General features: G+C 36.4%; 1 protein-coding gene across 1 annotated transcript; it reads right to left on the bottom strand.

Annotated features, from left to right (window-relative positions):
- Positions 1–455: 455 nt before the first annotated feature.
- Positions 456–18225, bottom strand: LOC105836522 (cadherin-86C). The gene is made up of 17 exons (XM_028190087.2): positions 17696–18225; positions 14842–15047; positions 14054–14295; positions 13774–13857; positions 13574–13699; positions 13357–13497; positions 12564–12687; positions 10766–10958; positions 10299–10542; positions 9938–10096; positions 9447–9773; positions 8950–9334; positions 8596–8824; positions 7744–7981; positions 7058–7283; positions 6523–6874; positions 456–6063 (listed from the first exon to the last, which is right to left on the bottom strand). Exons 2-17 carry the CDS (start codon positions 15044–15046, stop codon positions 615–617), a joined length of 8724 nt encoding a protein of 2907 aa, XP_028045888.2. The 5' UTR covers position 15047; positions 17696–18225; the 3' UTR covers positions 456–614.
- Positions 18226–18229: the final 4 nt, after the last annotated feature.

The raw sequence follows: 18229 nt of genomic DNA, 5'->3' as shown, positions 1-18229 counted from the left end.
GTATTTAATCAAATTATATTTGTCAACTTATTTGATGTACATTATATAATAACCATTATATATATGTATATAATAGTGTTTTCAGTAATACGAATTTTGTTTAATAATGTAAATAACAAAGAAATAGAAAATGAAATTAATAAAAGGATCATGAAATTTATTACGCGTAATGTATATTTTGATACGTATATATATTTACAAGTATTAATATATATAAACATTTTAGTATACACATACTAATAAAATTTAATATAAAATTTTGATTATTTTACTATAGTTTCTTAAAGATAAATCTTTATAATATTTTATCGGCAGTAAAGGAAACGAGAGTAGTTAAAAAAATTAATACTATGTAATAATTAATACTGGTCGATAAGAGAACACTATGAAATATATGTACAGGATATTTAATTTTTCTATTTTAATTGTATATACGTATATATAAAATTGTTATCTCTCACGTTAAAAGATGTATAAAGATAATTACACAATTGAAAATACTTTAAAGAAATGTTATACAATATTTGCCAAATATAAAAGTAATTACGTTTATAATACTGTAATATATATATTATTAATAGAAACATAATATGGAGATTATCAATATTTATGAATTAGGATGGCGGAGTTGCGCTGTCAGAGCGAAGCTGCGACGGGGCAGCTTCGCTATACGCTATATCAAAGACGCTTTTCTTCTCGAGAAGCTGTTGATGGCGTAGACGGCCACCGCTTTGGAACGACGCTGCACTTTCCGAGTGCAGGTCCTCCTCGGACTGCTCGTACGACCCGCACGGTTGGATTTCGAGGAGGGCTCTCTCCGGCGATAACTGCGGCGACGGATGCGGCGCCGGGGGTGGATGAAGATAAAATGGCGGCGGTATTCTTTCGTATTTGTATTCCGAATGTTGTACCAAACGGTGCTGCGTATCTGCGGTGGAAGGCGGCGGTGTTCTGGCATATATTTCAATCGACGGGTCTTCTTTGAGAATACCCTCGGCCCTTCTCATTTGCCGCCCTTGACGTACGATAGCCTTCAGCTGCTCGGATTCGACGTTCACCAGAGGTTTGACCTTGCGTCTGGTACGCGGCGTCATCTCCGAAGTCTTGCGCTCCACAACTAGCCTATCTCTTTGCTTTGTCGTTTGCCTCAAGCCCCTACTCACCCAACGTGGTAGCTGCGCCTCATCGTCCGCTCTTTTCTCCAATCTCTTCTTCTCCATCTCCTCGCGTTTCTTATTGTACCAAGCCATGTATTTCGATTGCGTTTTGCTAATATCGATCTCGCCAGTTTTCGGAGAAATCGTTGATTTCTTGTCCGTTTTAAGCTTTGATTTAGGCATTAATTGTCTTCGCTGAGGCTCTTCTTCTCTTCGTGGCGATCGTTTCCGCGATTCGCTGTCTCTCGTTGGTTTTTTCTCCGAGTCGCCGTCGGTTAACTTGCGGGATCGACGCTGAGAATAACTCGGCGGACCTTTTTCTTCGGGTTTCTTTTTTTTCTTTACCAAACGTTCGGAGGATATATTTTTCGCGATATATTTCTCCGGAGTTAATGACACGTCGCTCTTCTTACTTTTTACTTTATCTATCTCAATGTCTTCAGTTCTCGTTTTATCTCTTTTAACGTCTTCACTTTTTGTTTTACTTTCTTTTACCACTCGCTCAGATTTACTTAAAGGCAATCCAGTTTCACTTTTATCATCTTCTTTGACAGATTTGGAAACTTTTTCGATCTTTGTACGAGGTGTAGAAATTTCGCTTTTAGATTCTGCACCTTTCTCGGTTACCAGAATTTCACCATTAATACTTTCTTTGTTATTCAGTTCTACAATACTTAAAGTCAGCGGAACTAATGGAATTGCCGTCAATAAAGTTTCTATTTCTGATTTTATTTCAGTTTCTACTTCAATTTCGGCTTTCGATTCGAAATCTCCGTCTGTTATATCTTTTCTTTCTTCTACGTCAGATACGAACAAAACTTTTTCACCGTCAGATGAAATCTGTTCAGATATGGCAGCAATTTCCATATCTTCCTTTGATTCATTCGTTGTTTCAGTTGTGATCGAACCTTCTGTCTTTTCAGTCTCGTCAAATGATAAGTTACTGTCTGTATCCTCTTCTAGTTCGGCTTTCGTCCTCGGGTCTTCGTCATCTTGGAAAGTTTTTACACCAGACATTCCCGCTATTTCAATACTTTCTTGCTGCTGCCATTTTTGCCGATGGCGCGGAGTATCATACGGTCTGGTGCTCAGCGTTGTTTTCCTGGAAACATCACTGGATGAGTCGCTCTCCTCCGAAACATCGAGTGTATCATCAATAAAACTGCTAGAAATTGGAACGCTTACGTCTACTCGCTGCTCTCCTTCGTCTCGTGGCTCTGCGACTGCTGCGCTCTCAGAGATTATCACAAAACTGTCAATTTTGTCTGGCTCACTGACAGTTGGCTTTTGTAGATTCGAATCTTTTGGCAATTGCTCGGTAGAAAGTTCCGTTTCCTTGTCAAGTGCTTCTTTTATTTCTTCATCAGATTTTTCCTTTGATGCAGATATTTCTTCTGTTCTTTCTTTATGTTCCTCGAAAAGTTGTTCTTCTTTCTTCTCTGAATGTTCAACTTGTAATTGTTCCTTAGTATCTTCTTCTTTGGAAATAGTAGTGAGAGACTTATCTTCATCAATTTTTTCCTGTTTCTCTTCATGAAGATCAGATATTTTTCGAGGGGATATGTATGATTCTTTCTTTGTTTCATGGCTTTCAGTTTCTATTTCTGCAGTGAGATCCTCACTTAGATGCTCCGGTTTGTCTTTATCAGTAATTTTCTGTACGATATCCAATTCGGTAAGCTCAGATTGAATCAAATCGTGATCTGATTTTGATGCCTCATCACTAGTTTCATCAATGTACCGTAATGTATCATCATCGATTGCAAACGCTTTTTGAGTACCATCGAAATCATTTGTAAAAGATTGACTGGCATCAAACGGTTCTTCGGACGCTTGAGTTGTTGATTCTTCCTCTTTTTCTGTATCAGATTCCCGAGTCACGTGATCTTTTAATGCCTCTATGTCACTTTTAATTTCTCGTGAATCCTCTTCATTTTCTCTCTGCACTAATTCTTTTATTATCTTTTGTTCGATATCTGTTGCGTCTTTTGTCGAAGGAACTTCTTCTTTAATATGTTCCTTTGATTCAGGACTTAATTCTTCTCTCTGATCGCTTTCAGTTTTATATGATTCTACTGTTTTATCTAATGACTGTGTAACATCTTTAACGTCTCTTGAATCTTTTTCTATTTCCGGTGGCAATGAAATAATATCACTATCTAATCCATTTTCCTTATGTTCTTTTTCTGCATGTGGCGTTGTTTCTTTTAAACTTTCTATATGTTTTTCCAATGCATTTGCATCTTGGCTAGCAATTTCTCTTAAACTCTGGAAGTCATGTTCCTCTTCTGGTGTAATTTTTAATTTTTCCTTTTCGGTCTCATAGAAAGATTCTTCTGTTCCTTTTTCATGCTTTCCGGATATATAAGCTATCCTTCTTTCGATAGCGCTCTTGTCATTGTAAGATGGCAGTTCCTCTGTCTGATGTTCTTCTAATTTTAGAGCAAGAGAATCTGGAGGCATTGCTTTCTCGCTATCATCCAACTCTTTATTATGGGCTTCAAATGATTCAAATTGCTCCTTGCTTGCGATTGTTTTCTCTTTGAGTGGCGCATCTTTCAGATCTTTGATCACTTCTTGAAGAATTGTCACACCCTCAGCAGCTTTTTTCAGCGTCAAATGCTCCTCGCCAAAGTCATGAGATAGATCTTGTTCACTTTCGGTTACAATAGTTTCCTTCGGACTTATATGTTCCTTATCAATATCATGGTACGCATCTTGCCTACGAAAAATTTTTTTCTCAACGGCAGCTTGCACTTGACGTTCCAGTTCTTTTATCTGTGATTCCATTGTAAAGTCGTCAGAAAATTGTTGTATATCTTCTTTCTTATTCGCATTATCTTTTTTATCCGTGTCTCCGCCAGTCGTTGAATAAAGTGCGCTCTGCTGATCTCTTCTCTGTGACTCTGTCACAAAATCATCAGAGAATTTCTCACTCACGTAATCCAGTTTCCGTTTTGATTTTCGTTGATATGCGTGATTTGATGGGATTTCCGAAGACTCTGTGCTCTTCTTGTCGAAATGTCGACCAAAGAATGAGTCACCTTTGCCATTGGTACGATCGGAACTTGTACTCGTGCTCGGTTCCTCCGAGGCATGAACATGCCCTTTTCGACCGATCATTGCTAACTTTTGCTTACGTGACATTACCTTGGCAATTTTCTCAACCTTCGGTTTGTCCTTTTCTTTACTCGCAAGTCTACACTTTTCGAATTCTCGACCCTGCTGTACGGGTTGCTTCTTGCACTCCTTACACTCAATCTGCGTTTGCCTTTTCACTTTTGCATGGCCACTTGTCTGCGTGGGTTTCGTAGGTTCTTGACGAGAAGCCAGTTTTGACTTGTCCGCTTTTTCAAATGCGTCCTCGTACTCGGAACTGCCGGGACTCATAATCTGAGGTTGCTGATACTTGAACTTTTCCCTCTTTGTCTCTTTCGATATACTCGGAGAGGTCTCGAACCGTTTGCGCTTCCTCAAGTCCTCTACCTTCTTCGATGTATTCTGATCCGAATCTTTCTTGGAGTCCTTCGATGTTTTCGATTTTTCTTGACTTGTACTTTCAGACTCGGTGGTCTGCTGTCCTTTTCTATCGGTGAGTCTGCTCAGTTTCTTCGTCAGCATCGTGATCTCTCGCTCTAAAACTCGAAAGCTAGGTTTTATCACGGACTCCACCTTCTTGTGCCTCTTTATTCTACTCTCTTTCCTTGAACTTTTCTTCTCCGACGTTTCGCAAATATATTTTCCGTTGTCAACACTTATTTCCGGAGATGACAAGCTTTCCATTTTTTTCTCATCGGAGAATTTCTCACGTTGCTTACCCATTTCCATCGATGAAGAGGAACCGTTTTTCTCCTCGCCCAGTACTTTATATCCGATGCTGCTCTCTTCGGTATACTGTTGGCAAGTTTTCATCGACTTTCTTTCCTTCTCGCGATAAATAGTCCCATTCCGGTCCAGAGAATCTGAAATTTCTCGCAGCACTTCAGGCTCTAAAGGTACTTTTCGTCCCTCCTTCCCTTCCTGCACTTTCCTCTTCAGGGTACTTAGCCGTTTGCTGACGTACGGGCCTTCCTCCTCCTCGATAGGCGTTTTCATCCATAAGGTCCGCGTTCTCAAGTCGCTCTCGCCGTGGCGTTTCTTCATCCTCTTTCGGTTTCGGGTATCCTCGTCGGACTCGTCGTTGTCACTTCTGCTGCGGACGTGTCGTTCCGTTTGCGTCGCAGCGACTCTGTCGGTCTGCGTCGCAATTGCCACTTGCCCGGGTAGACTCTGGGTCTCCAAGTAACTCGCGGCGTCTATGACTACGGCACCGGCATGCCTAGACTCTCTCTCCAACAGTAGCCGCGTCAGTAGAGCATTCTGCCTCGCCAGTTCCAGATCGTGAAACGTAATCGACTGCACCGCCGCGGATTGCGTCTGGTCTTTAACAATTGACGGCCGATCCTTGGACGATATACCGGCCACGCTTGTTGAGACCTCTTGGCGACGGACGTCCCGCATCTGCGACTCCACGTCCATGTCTTGCGCCGCGTATTCATCATCCATTTTCGGCGCGGTGGACTCCAATTCCTCCGCGCGTCGGCGTCTAACGTCCAGCTCCTCCGGCAACAGGAGAATCTCCTGTTTGTGCTGATACAAGTTCCTCGAGCGTTGATGAGAGTCGATGGTGCGCACCACCTCGGCTTCCTGCGTCGGCAGTTCGTAACGCGCTTTCTGGTCCTGCATAAATCGCTGCAGAAGCACGTCCTTGCCGTCCACTACGAAAGTGGGATAATGACGTTGTTGACCCCTATCCTCCATTTGTCCGCGCGTCACTAATTGCAGCACCTCTGCATTACCCTCACGATAAAAATGCTGCTCTCTTATCGCTGTCTCTCTATCATTGTTTAACTCAGAATCGGCGTATCTGTAATACAGGATAATATGTAATTAATTTTTTCCTCTAATTAAGTAAGATTTATCGTAGTGTTAAAAAAAGATTATCTTAAAAATTTATTAAGACTTTTTAAAGATTTCGTATTATTTCTCTATCTTATAAAGAAAATACAGCAAGTGTTCCTTTTCGATTAGAACAAACTTTAATTACGACTATTCAACTTTTATCTCAAAAATCTTTTTAGTCTTTTATAAATTTAACGATATTTGCTTTCGAAAAAAAAGAATAAGCAATTTTTTTCACTTTCTTAACGTGTGAGAAACCACTTATAAAATATTTATTATTTTTGTGTATATTTTCATGTACCTGTCTAAAATTTAATAAAATCGTAAAAAGACACTTGATCCTTTTTTGTTAGTTTCATAAATTATTAACAATTATCTAAATTACTACAAAGAATTTCTTTATCATGGCTAGCGTTCTATCCACCTTTGTCTGTAAACTTGACGCTGAATGTCCGATCCACGATCCATTTCGTGTGGTTGCATGGAATCTGCATCCGCGCCATCGTAATCCCTAGCCTTTCTCTCCTCGACGTCTTCCACGTACATTCTCTCTTGCTCTTCGAGCCTTCTCCTTCTCGAAGGATCATAGGCCGGCCCGTCACGTAGCCTCAACGACTCCATATTCGCTTGATCGATTGGGGGACGCTCCGAAATGTACACAACGTCACCAGGAAGCGACGCTAGGCCACCGTTCTTTGTGTTTCGGCGATTAAATTGCCAGTTCCTCCGAGTCGCATCCGCACTCCAAGCTTGTTTTCTTCCGTTTGATGTAATTACTTGATACATCGCTTTTGTTAATAAATCTCGTGTGTAAACAAATTTTTATATAAGTAAATGATTTTTTTTTTATAATTATGAAATACGCAAAATTAAATGACTATAATACAGAAGAATTGTTTTAAGAAAATTCATGTTTATGAAAACGTTTGAAAACGAAGTATTTAACAAAAGATAATTACTTTCAGCTGCAACCAATGGTTTTCGATGAATGTGCCGTTTAGGTCGACCATCCGATCGAGCAATAAGCGTTTCCGACGAGTAAACTCTGCGCTTTCTAGGTGCCATATAAAATGGACAGCCTGGGCAGATACAGCAAATGATGAGCGCCGCAATGGCTATTAGCATTAGCAGGCCCAGAATAATCAGTAACCAAAAGAGCAGCTTATTCTCCGCTTTGTACACAGTCTGAAAAAGAACTCTGATTTCTCATTCCTCTAAAATAGAAGATTGCCAACTGAGATAGAAGAAATATGATTTATAAAGATATTATTTAGCAAAATTTTTTTAATGTGAGATAATCTGAATCTTGAAATAAATAATATAATTTAATTTTGTTGGGACTAAAAAATAAATATTCATGTTTCGTTTATTATCCAATTATTTCTCTAATTTTTTCTTCGTTACAATAAAGAATTTATTGCTCCAATATGTAATATCGTAAATTGTCTACAAAATAAATAAATTAATAATGAAGTTAACGATGGAAATAATTTAAATAAGTGTAAATATAAAAAAGTATTTAACAAGGATATAATAAGTAATTAAAATTTCGAAATATATGATACGTCAGGTAATATAATCTGGAATAAAAACCGATGGGTCACGCGATGGAGTTAACGAGTGCGGGCAATTAACGTCTACTCACTACTTCCTCGTGAACGCTGCTGATTGTTTTGTTTACATAGGTCCCCGCGTTATTTCCCCCATTGGGAATTACTCCATCGATTGGAGGTTTCGGGGTAGTTTCGTAGTACGTCATAGACCCGTTGCCCGCGCCGCCAATGATGCCCACGCCGTTCGCGGCTAATGTGTTACGAATTTTTTCCACGTCCACTAGAGGGGTACCAATTTCAGTTTGTTCGACGCGAGCCACCACGATTGTTCTACCAACGAAAGAGAAATGTGAATGAAAGATTCAATGAGCAATTAACAGTCGAAAGACCCAATTTAAAGGTTTTTCAAACTTTTATAGCCCATTAAGAAATTAATTCATAAGTAATTTTAAATGTTTTCTTTTTTTTAAATTAGAATTTGTTCTTCTTGAAATATAAACTCGGGGAAAAAATGTTTCATATAAAAACATATAAATATATAAAAAATATTAGTCTCCTTTCTTTTGTAAAATTTCTGTTTGATATAAAAAAATAATAGTTATACTGAAAAGATATTAGGAACTGATTAAAAAAATAATTTTTGCGTTGCTTCTTTTAATAAAGCTAAGTATGAAAAATTGTCCAAAAATATAATCACATATATGATTATATATGGACAATTTTTCATGCGTAGCTTTTTTAAAAGAAGCAATGCGAAACTTATATTTTAAATTAGTTTCTGTCTTTTCAGTATGACTATTATTTTTTTATACCAAACAGAAATTTTATAAAAGGAAGGAGACTAACATAAACATATATAGACATATTTTATATATATTTATATATGTTTTTATATGAAACATTTTTTTTCGGGTAACTGATAAGTTTTATAAATTTTTCTCAACCTCTTTCCTTCCGCTGGGACAGCACTGCCCGCTGCTCTAGTTTTATTGTCCGACACGTAAGGACGTGTATCCAGCACGGTAATTCGTCCGCCGGTGATAGTGGCTAACGTCTCCGCGGTTTTTGTTAAGTTTGGACGTTCTCCCTGTACGACGAACATCATTATGCGAGCTTCCATGGCAGTGCTCCTGACGACGAAGATCTCGGTCTCACTCGAGAGATGAGGTACACCTAGAACATTGTGTCAATGAAGAAAGGAGATTAAGTAAAGGGTATATCTTCTTTCAATCGTACAAAATTTCTACGAAACTTTCGATTCTTCAATTCGCTCGCCAAGAGACTGAATAAACATTTACCAAGATCATACGCCCTGGCAGTTAAAGTGTACAAAATATCGGGTTCCTCTCGTTTTCTTCGATGCTTTTTTATCTCGCCGACCTGACTTTTCAATTCGGTCTCGTTTGTAGCATTTCCCGTTGAATTCGCCACGTCCGGGAAAACCGTTGTCCCTCCGACAGCCTCTCGTATTACGTGTTCTGATTGATGGCCATGCGTTCCTTTGTATAGCTTCTTCGAAAAATTGTCGTAGATGCTTTGTTTTTTCCGCCTGAATTTCGTAATAGGCGATCGCAATGTCAGTTCGCCGGTGATCTCATTCAAATAAAATTTATTCTCATAATTTCCGTGAATCAGTTCGTAACGGACCTCGTTGTTCGGCGGTTCGGCGTCGGCGTCAGTGGCCTGTGTGTGCGAATAAAAATGTCTCATAAAAATGTTTTATAAAAATATATTTATTCAAAATTTTCTCGAATGGGAGTCAAACGATAAGAACGTAAAAGATACGAAGATCTACCTTTATAATAGCAGGCGTTGAAAAATTCGTCAAATCGGAATTCAATGTAAACTCGTAGACATCTTTTTCGAAAATCGGCGCGTTGTCATTTACGTCCAGCAGATTCACTATCAACGGTACCGTGCCCGTGTTACCCTTGCCGTTTTCGTCGCGCGCATTTACAGTTAATTGCAGCTGCGCTGCCATTTCACGGTCCAAAGACGATCCTATCGCGACCGTAATTAATCCCGTATCGGGGTCTATTGCGAAAGCGTCGCTTCCTTGCCCCGTTATGCCTGTGTACCGAATACTGCCGAAAAGCCCGGTATCCTTATCGGTTGCATGCACCTGTTTATTAAAATTGCCATCTTTTTTTTTTCCTCTTTAGTCAATACAACGTTAAGTTCTTAAATAACTATATTTAAATATAGTTAAATTAAAAAATATAGCAAATTTGATAGAGGACATACGCTCAATTTGTTCTGATTAAATTTATTTAAAACAAATGTTACTTGAATCACTCGTGTTCCGGCGGTGACATTTTCGGATAATGTAACTTCGTAAGACTCTTCGTCAAAGACTGGTGGGTTATCGTTAACATCTTGTATGTGTATTATAACGTTTGCTGATGCTGACAAATTTGTCGCTGGCCCAACTTCTTGAGCAATTATCTATATCATAACATAAATGTGCATATTGATTAAGATAATTCATTTGAAAACTAAAATTATTTTATTTGAAACATGTCTGTTTACTAATAGCTTATTAATAAAATTAATTGTTTTATAATTGTTTTTATATAACAAAAATACGAAAGCACAATATAAATTGAATTATTTCCTACTGTTTTTGTATTCGTTAAGAATTGCATACCTTAAAAGATAAACTTTTGTACATCTCGTAATCGATTAGTGCGTTATCTCGTACCATGAGAACAAAATCCGCCGTTCTTTCGGCGACAGTTGGATTTATTTCGAAGGTACCGTTGTTATTTTGCAGCTTCAACGCAAAGACACCAGCCTTACCGATATCCTCATCGCGCACTCTAGTCGAATATTGCTCGGGGAACGTTATCACGGAACCTGGCTCTAAATTTTCTGGTATCGATGCAACGTAGCTACAAATATATTAAATATAAATAAGTACCGCGTGTGATGGGACAACAATATCGTCAAGATTGCTATTACGCGGGCTATTGGAAAATTTAAAGAAAATGATTTCAATAACAAAATCCTAAAGTACGTGAGGACAATAAAACCGTGTAAGGAAATTAAATCCTCACGAAAAGACATTTCCCTGCACTCTTACGTGCCGGTTACTAACTATCATCGGGTACCAACTTATCATTCTCAAAATATGGCGGACTGTTGCCCGGTTCCCCAAGCAGGAAACCGACGTCGACCACCGTTGCCTGAGCCGGCGGCTCGTCCCTTGATCTTCGTATTTCCTCAGCAACCACAGTGAGCACGACTGGTGCGCCAACATGAGTAATCTGCGTGAGTTCCTCTAAAGGCTTCGCGAGAACAATCTCACCTAAATATTGCAAATCACTATAACGTCTGCGTTAATCTTTCCCCCATTCAATTTTTTTTTTTTTTAATAATCACTCCTTTAACGCATAAATAATTAAAAAATATTTGTCAAAAGGTGATTGCGGGGTTGCACGACTCGATATCGCAAATTATATCGTCTGGCATAACCGCCACGATCATTTTCCATCTCTCCCCGAAAATTAGTTGACTTAACGCATATATCCCGCGTGTCTCGCATCGTGTAACGCGTACAGTCCCGTCATTTTCCGCACGGGCGCGAGTTCTGCGAGTGTTAGAACGATTCGTTATTTAATGAGGAATCGCTGTGGCGCGATGCCACACCGGCTATTTTTAATATGAATAAAACATTCGCGAAGATAATGGCCGCGAATTCCCTTATCCTCGTTACCCCTCCGTATCCCGCGCACGCACGCCGACCGGCAATAATTTTGCATAATATATCCGCGGAATCGACTTAAGAAATCGTTCGCGGCGACAGACGAATGTGTACAACATCGCTGGGATGTAGGTGGAAACCCGCACACGCAAGGAGTCGTAGTACGTATCGCATGCTCCTTGCCACGGAATGATAAGCATCGTTAGGTTGAAAAGCATGAGAGTGACCCCTGAGAACGATCGATACTTAGGCCGGTTAGACTGTCCAGACTTATTCCGACCGACCACCTTCGGCTCCTTCTGTTTACTCCTCGCCAATTTTTCGTACCTCTTGCCTGACTTTTATTTAGGTATTCCGCGAAAAATCTGATATTCCGAGAACGCGATAGATGATAGATAACGAGAGCTTTGCTAGCACAATTTCTCATTCGTGCGTAAAGTTGTTCAACTTCAAAAAAAAAAGGGGGGAATAGCCCTAATTTCAGGAAATCGATTTCTATCGTTGATTAAATTTTGTCCAATTGTTAAAATTATTCCGTTAATCTACAGATTCTTAATATTTTTATTATTTATCAAATTAAAGTACATTTTGAATCAGTGAACTGTCTACCAGCATCAGATTTTGTATTTCTTGTCCCGTGATTTTGATGTAAACTTAAATTGGGAATTGAATAAAAAAAATACAGAATGGCGTATATGAGTCAGTGAATTTAAGAACATGCGCCATTTCTTCCGCGAACCTTACGTTCTCGCGGAAAGTGGAACAAATTGCTTCGCCATCAAGAAATGGAAAGATCGACATCGCCGGAACGGTAAGCGAACAAATTTCCCTGCTTAATCATTGTCCGGCGCTTTTCACAGAATGAGGTCAGCTTTATATACCAAAGGGGAATATGAATCAACGCCGTTGCTTTTTACCGTCATCGAGATTGTCAGGTGGAAACGACGCGTGACGTGCGATAGATCGGAGAATTTGCGATGACTCAACTCTCTAGGTAAATTAATTACATTACAATTGTAGTTCCCATTTACAAGCGATAGGAGAAGTCCCTTAACCCTTAGGCGCGCTCAACTCGCGTAGCATAATTGGATCGCACGCAATCCACGGATGAAATGTAGCACAACCGGTGACGAAATTACTTTCTCCCGATTCTCTTGGCTGTCGGTCGTACTTTGTGCACGAGATATTGAAAATTCAATAGTCTCTTACCTGTGGTTTCCGAAATGTTAAAAAAAGGTATGAAGGGGTTGCCTTCGGACACCAGACCGTACGTGATTTCACGCGGCACCCCCTTATCTCCATCTTCCGCGTGAACACGTAATATCACGTCTCCCTAAAGATGACATAAAAGATATAAATAGTAAAGTTACCATAATTTATCAAATCGCTATAAAGATTCGAGAAAAATCATTGTTTGATAATGTTCATGTAAGATACAAAACATAGAGTCTTTAAAGTATATTTTTTTTTAGGGTTAAGTTAAAATTTTTTAAAATTAAAGTTAATAATTTATAAAATTAATTTAGTTAAAGTTACGTTGAAATGTTTGAGAAACTCAATTAACTAACAAAAGATTGAGACTAAATTAAGTTTAAATTAAATTATAGAAGTTAATTTTGAAAAGCATTATTTAGAATGACGTAATTTTTTTAAAATTATCTTACTCTAAAAAACAAAAAATTACAATTTTGATCATCAAACAATTTAATATCATATTTGTAAATACACAAAGTGTATTAAGATTACACAAGATAACAAAGAATTATATGGAAATAAAATATTTTTTATATAAATACATTTTAACTTTAGAGAAAACTTAATAAGTTAAAGTTTTTAAAGTGGTGTTCTAAAAATAATTAGTTAAAATTAGAAATTAAATATAAATTAAGTTAAAAATTATCAACAGTTAACTTTTTAACTGGTTACCACTCAATTCTATTTTTATGCAAACAATTAAGAGCAAATAAAACAAATTGAATTAATGTCACGAATAGTAACTTACGATTTGCACAGAATTGTTAAGTCTGGTTAAAGGAGGTGCTAGGGTGAAAATTGGCGGTACGTCCTGCACGTCTTGCACGATAACAACGATATTTAGTCCTGCGATATTCCTGGTATCTTTCCCGGGTTCCGTGTAAGGATCCTACTTGGAAACATATCAGTGACATGCGCACTTACATGCGTATTTTATGCTTATTGGTAAGGATAATTAGACGTACCGTCGCGTAAATGGTGAGAGTGTACATCGATTGCGTCTCGAAGTCCAGCTCGCCAATTAGCATAATGACCCCGCGCGTTTGCGTAGGCGTTTGTCGTTGCCGAATAGTGAACAGTTCTTTTGGTTGCTAAAAAAAAAGTCACCTGTCACGTTACGTCTTGCCGATATTACGAAAATACAAAGTAATTATTAAATATGTACCCATAATTCGATGTAAACTGGTTTGCCGCTCCAGGAGTTCGCTCGTACGAGAAGGTAATCTAATTCCTTTCCTGGTTTAGTATCCTGTTAATGTGCATTTTGCATTAATTTTTTATGTTGCATAATAATAGCTTTTGTCATCATTTGCTATATCATAATGATATGTTACACCGACAATGAGTGACCACGTGAAGAAGAAGTTTTGTAGAGCATTATAAGGCAGAAGTAATTACGACGCGCATTAATTAACGTCGTTAAAGAGCCGTTAATAATTACATACCTCAGGTACCATTATCAGAGAAGGAATGTGAGGGAATATTTTATCACGCGAGGTCGTGGCGTTCGTTGCGGATATGGTAGCCTGCATCGAATTTGAGTCACCCTTAGTATCCCGAACCCTGACAGCGAAATCATGAAGGCGTCCTGGCATAAGGCGTTTCGTTAAAATTACATTAGCCTGGCAGACTTTGTTGTACAAGGTGCACGGCAAGTTGTCGATTCTTACGACGGGTGTAATTGTTGCTACGAACGAAATATTGAATATTATTATTCTAATTCCCGATTAAATATACTGAGAGAAAACATTTGGTGTGTTTGTGTGACTACGATTCATAAAATAATTAGGAGCTCCATTTTTATAGTTATTACTTTACTATAATGTTACTAATAATAATTTTATAATTCTATTAATTACTTGTTTACTTTATTAAAAATATTCTATTATAAATTATGATAATTTTAAATATTAATATAGTAAAATATTAAGACACAGAGAAAGATAAATGTTAAAGTAAAATGAATTTTTACTTTTTAAAATAGTAAGTGCAATCACAATTATAGTAAATATAACTAATTTTAAACCTTTGTTTACTATTTATGTAATAATAATAATCAATGACTACAATTTGCATAATTTAAACAACTAAATTGTAAATATGTAGTACCGAAAATGACTATGAATTATAGCAAAATTAAATTATTATAATTGCAATTTTTTTTCTTTCAGTGTAGGTTGTAATTTAATAACGATATTTGTACTAGTCTTTCTTTTTCATTCTCTTTAATTACCGGTTATCTCAAATACAAGAGGAAAGTCCGCATCCTGATCGGTGGCGCGTAATCGAAAGATCACTGAATCAACTTCGGCATCGGCTGGAACCAATACCAATCCCATATCCGTGGATGTGTCGAAACGTGGTCGTGCACTTTTGCCCCAACCGCAAACGAGCCCCAAATAAATCCATGCTTTAAACCATGCTCCTACGAAGGGCATTCTGAAAGAAGGAACGGTTTGGCATAGACCTCCCTTATGCTATTTAAAGCGTTACGCATAAGGTACAAGACATTTAGAACGAGAGGACATCGAACCTGTAATTTGCAAGACCTACATTAAATATATAGTAAGTAATAGCAAATCGGCAAAACTGTATTGCTGTAATCCATATCTAATCGACATTAATAGCGAAAAGATGGCGAGTTTTGATACGATGGTAGATATCGATTTTATGATCATGAAACGGGGTCGTGAGTATTCATTGTCGTCTCAAAACAGCATATTAAGTGTTTCACGTCGTGTTTTCGATTCTCATTATAAAGTATAATTTTGTCATATATAATCATGTAATAAATAAAATCAATTTTAAATTCTTAATAATATTGTCAAAATTATATATCAAGTGATAATCTACTATAATTTATTTAAACTTTAATATCATTTTATATTGAACTATAACTATGATAAATATAGCGTTAATAAAAATGTTTATACTCATAAAAATTTATATTTATTTTGAAATTATAAAAATAAAAGTTATTTAAATATAAGCTTTAATTATTTAATTAAAAACTAAATTAATAAAAGTTATTTTATTCTAATTTGTATAATTACAGCGAAATTTTTACATTAAATTTTTACACTACTTTGCAGTAATATAATTTTATTTGCATTTGTAACATTATATTTATCTTATATTATTTTTGGATCTATATATAAAAATAGTAATAATAATATAACTTTGTATATATGTCAATATAACATGCGATTGTTAAAGCGAATGTAGAAATGTGGGTCATCGAGCACTCATATACAGCAGAACTAATATTGTAGTGTCCAGTATATCCGCGTTTCTGTAGGCACAGAAACTTTATGATGACATATTTTACAGCCTATCAGATCTGTTCTTTTCTCTAGCCTCGAATGAATAAAATATACAGCCGTGATATAATGTTTTTCATATCATAAAAGTTTTAAAAATCAAGATCATAAATTTAAAAAAAATGCTTTATTTAAATCATTCTTTTTTTTTGGTTTTCTACACTGAGAAAAATATCTATTAATATTTGAATAATCCAATGTTATAATAACAAACAAATATATCCAATAAAAATTATACATTCGATGAGAAATACGAGATGTTTATTTTTTATCAGATATTTTATGATTAATATTTATTAATAGAATTTTAATGGTAATAAAATTGACAATTAAATACACTATTTAATTGATAAATCTGTTGAAAAATTTTCTCGGTGTACATCTAATCCTTCAATATTTTAATTATATTTTCATTTTAAGATAAGAAAAATAAAATAAAATAAAATTAATGAATTAATGAAAAGGGTGTCCAGTGTGTTGCGAATGCGTGACTGCTGAATAAGTACTCGACATATATAGATAAAGGGGCCAAATTGTTCAATCATCGCTGATCGATCGTTGTTCTTTTTAATTTCACAAAAACGTCTTTATATTTGAGAAAACAACAGTTGACAGTTACACGGTTTTTCTCGAAACTTTTTTAAGTGTATTGTTTAATTATTAAAGCACTGATATTTAAAGGTAATTCGACAATCGCGCGCATGAGCGATTGTCGAATTACTTTTAAATCATGTTATGATAGATCTACTTAACTGTAATCACACTTATACATATATATATAATTTTCTTAGAATATTTTCCATTGAGAATTCTTTTACTTTCATACAAAGTGCACTCGCAAGGTACATTCTCCATGTCAATGTCTCATGCCTTGACATTGCATAAATATTCTGGGATGTAGCGAACATAAAACAATTCAATGGAATATTTAGTATCGACTTCCTACGTAGATCTATAATGAGTCTTGTTTGTATAACGATGAAGTGGGCTTTGACTCACGCGTATACCGTCTCCGCTATATATTTTTACCGGTCAGTGTCCACGACAAAACGATCGATAAGCTTTTTTTGCCTGTGTTGGCATTGTTCGATGAGTCGATATCCATGGACACGATTGAAAATCAACGTGAACCTTCGCCTAGTAGTTTATAAATATATAATAAATAAATGCATGCTTGATGCGCATTCTCCTTGCCGCCGCGGAGATTCAGTACACGTGAGAGATGTCTTGTCGAATACATCGACATTTCATCTTATATATATACAATGCCGATAATTCATTGCAAATTAATAAAAGAGAAGTCATTAACCTTCTGTAGTTTTCTGAGAATATCTCCCGTAAAATTATATTAGAAGAAAATTGTTTCTTAATTAAAAAATTGGTATTATAAATACATTAAGAAAGTGTAAATAGAAAAAGGTGTTATAATAACATATTGCATTAAATATTTAATGTATATAATATTATTTAAAATGTAGAATCCATCAACAATCCTTAATTTTATAATAATCTGTTATTTAAAAAATAAAAAAAATTTTTAGAATTATTTTATTTTAAAATGTATAATGTACGAGATCTTGTCTTATTAAAATTTCTTATCTAAATAATATTAAAAAATTAAAATTTAGCATTATTTTCAGTATTATTTTACAATTTAACTTCCTTTCATTTTAACATTACTATCACTATTAATATTATCATTATTGCGCAATTTAAAAGTTGACTCGATATCAATCAAAAGACCTAAAAAAAAACATTTAAATTTACCTGAGAACACAAATAATCACGAGATCGTTGAACAGTTCATGTTTATACGAATACTTATTAATCACAGATCGAGCAATTTTTTTCGGCAGTGACGCATTTCCAAAATGGAAAAATTCGTGGTTCTTGCTTCTTTCGCGAACAATCTTCGAGAGTAAATTAACTCTCGCTTCGACGTTTTTAGCATTATGTTCTCCACCGTTCGCTTTGCTGTCAGATAATTATTTTTGCGGATAGATTTTAAGTTATCACATATTTATTATTCTTTGGAAGTCGCACTTGTGAGAAATCACTGAAATACACGTCAAACAATCTTGAGGAAGCATTCTTGAAGATTGCATGGAACCGCACTTCACACAGCCGCGTACTTCGCGCGTGTGAAAGGGGTTACACTGTTCAACCCCCACGTTGATGCGGTTCTACGAGTCACGTGTACGTCACGTTCGACGACCATCCCCTCCATCATAATATCGAAGGTGCACTATTTGTAACTATCTGAACGCGTGACATGAATCCTTGCAACTGTTTAATCAAGAT

Source organism: Monomorium pharaonis, chromosome 8, assembly GCF_013373865.1.
Source record: "Monomorium pharaonis isolate MP-MQ-018 chromosome 8, ASM1337386v2, whole genome shotgun sequence".
Lineage (NCBI taxonomy): Eukaryota > Metazoa > Arthropoda > Insecta > Hymenoptera > Formicidae > Monomorium > Monomorium pharaonis.
This window is presented reverse-complemented; position numbering and strand designations above follow the sequence as displayed.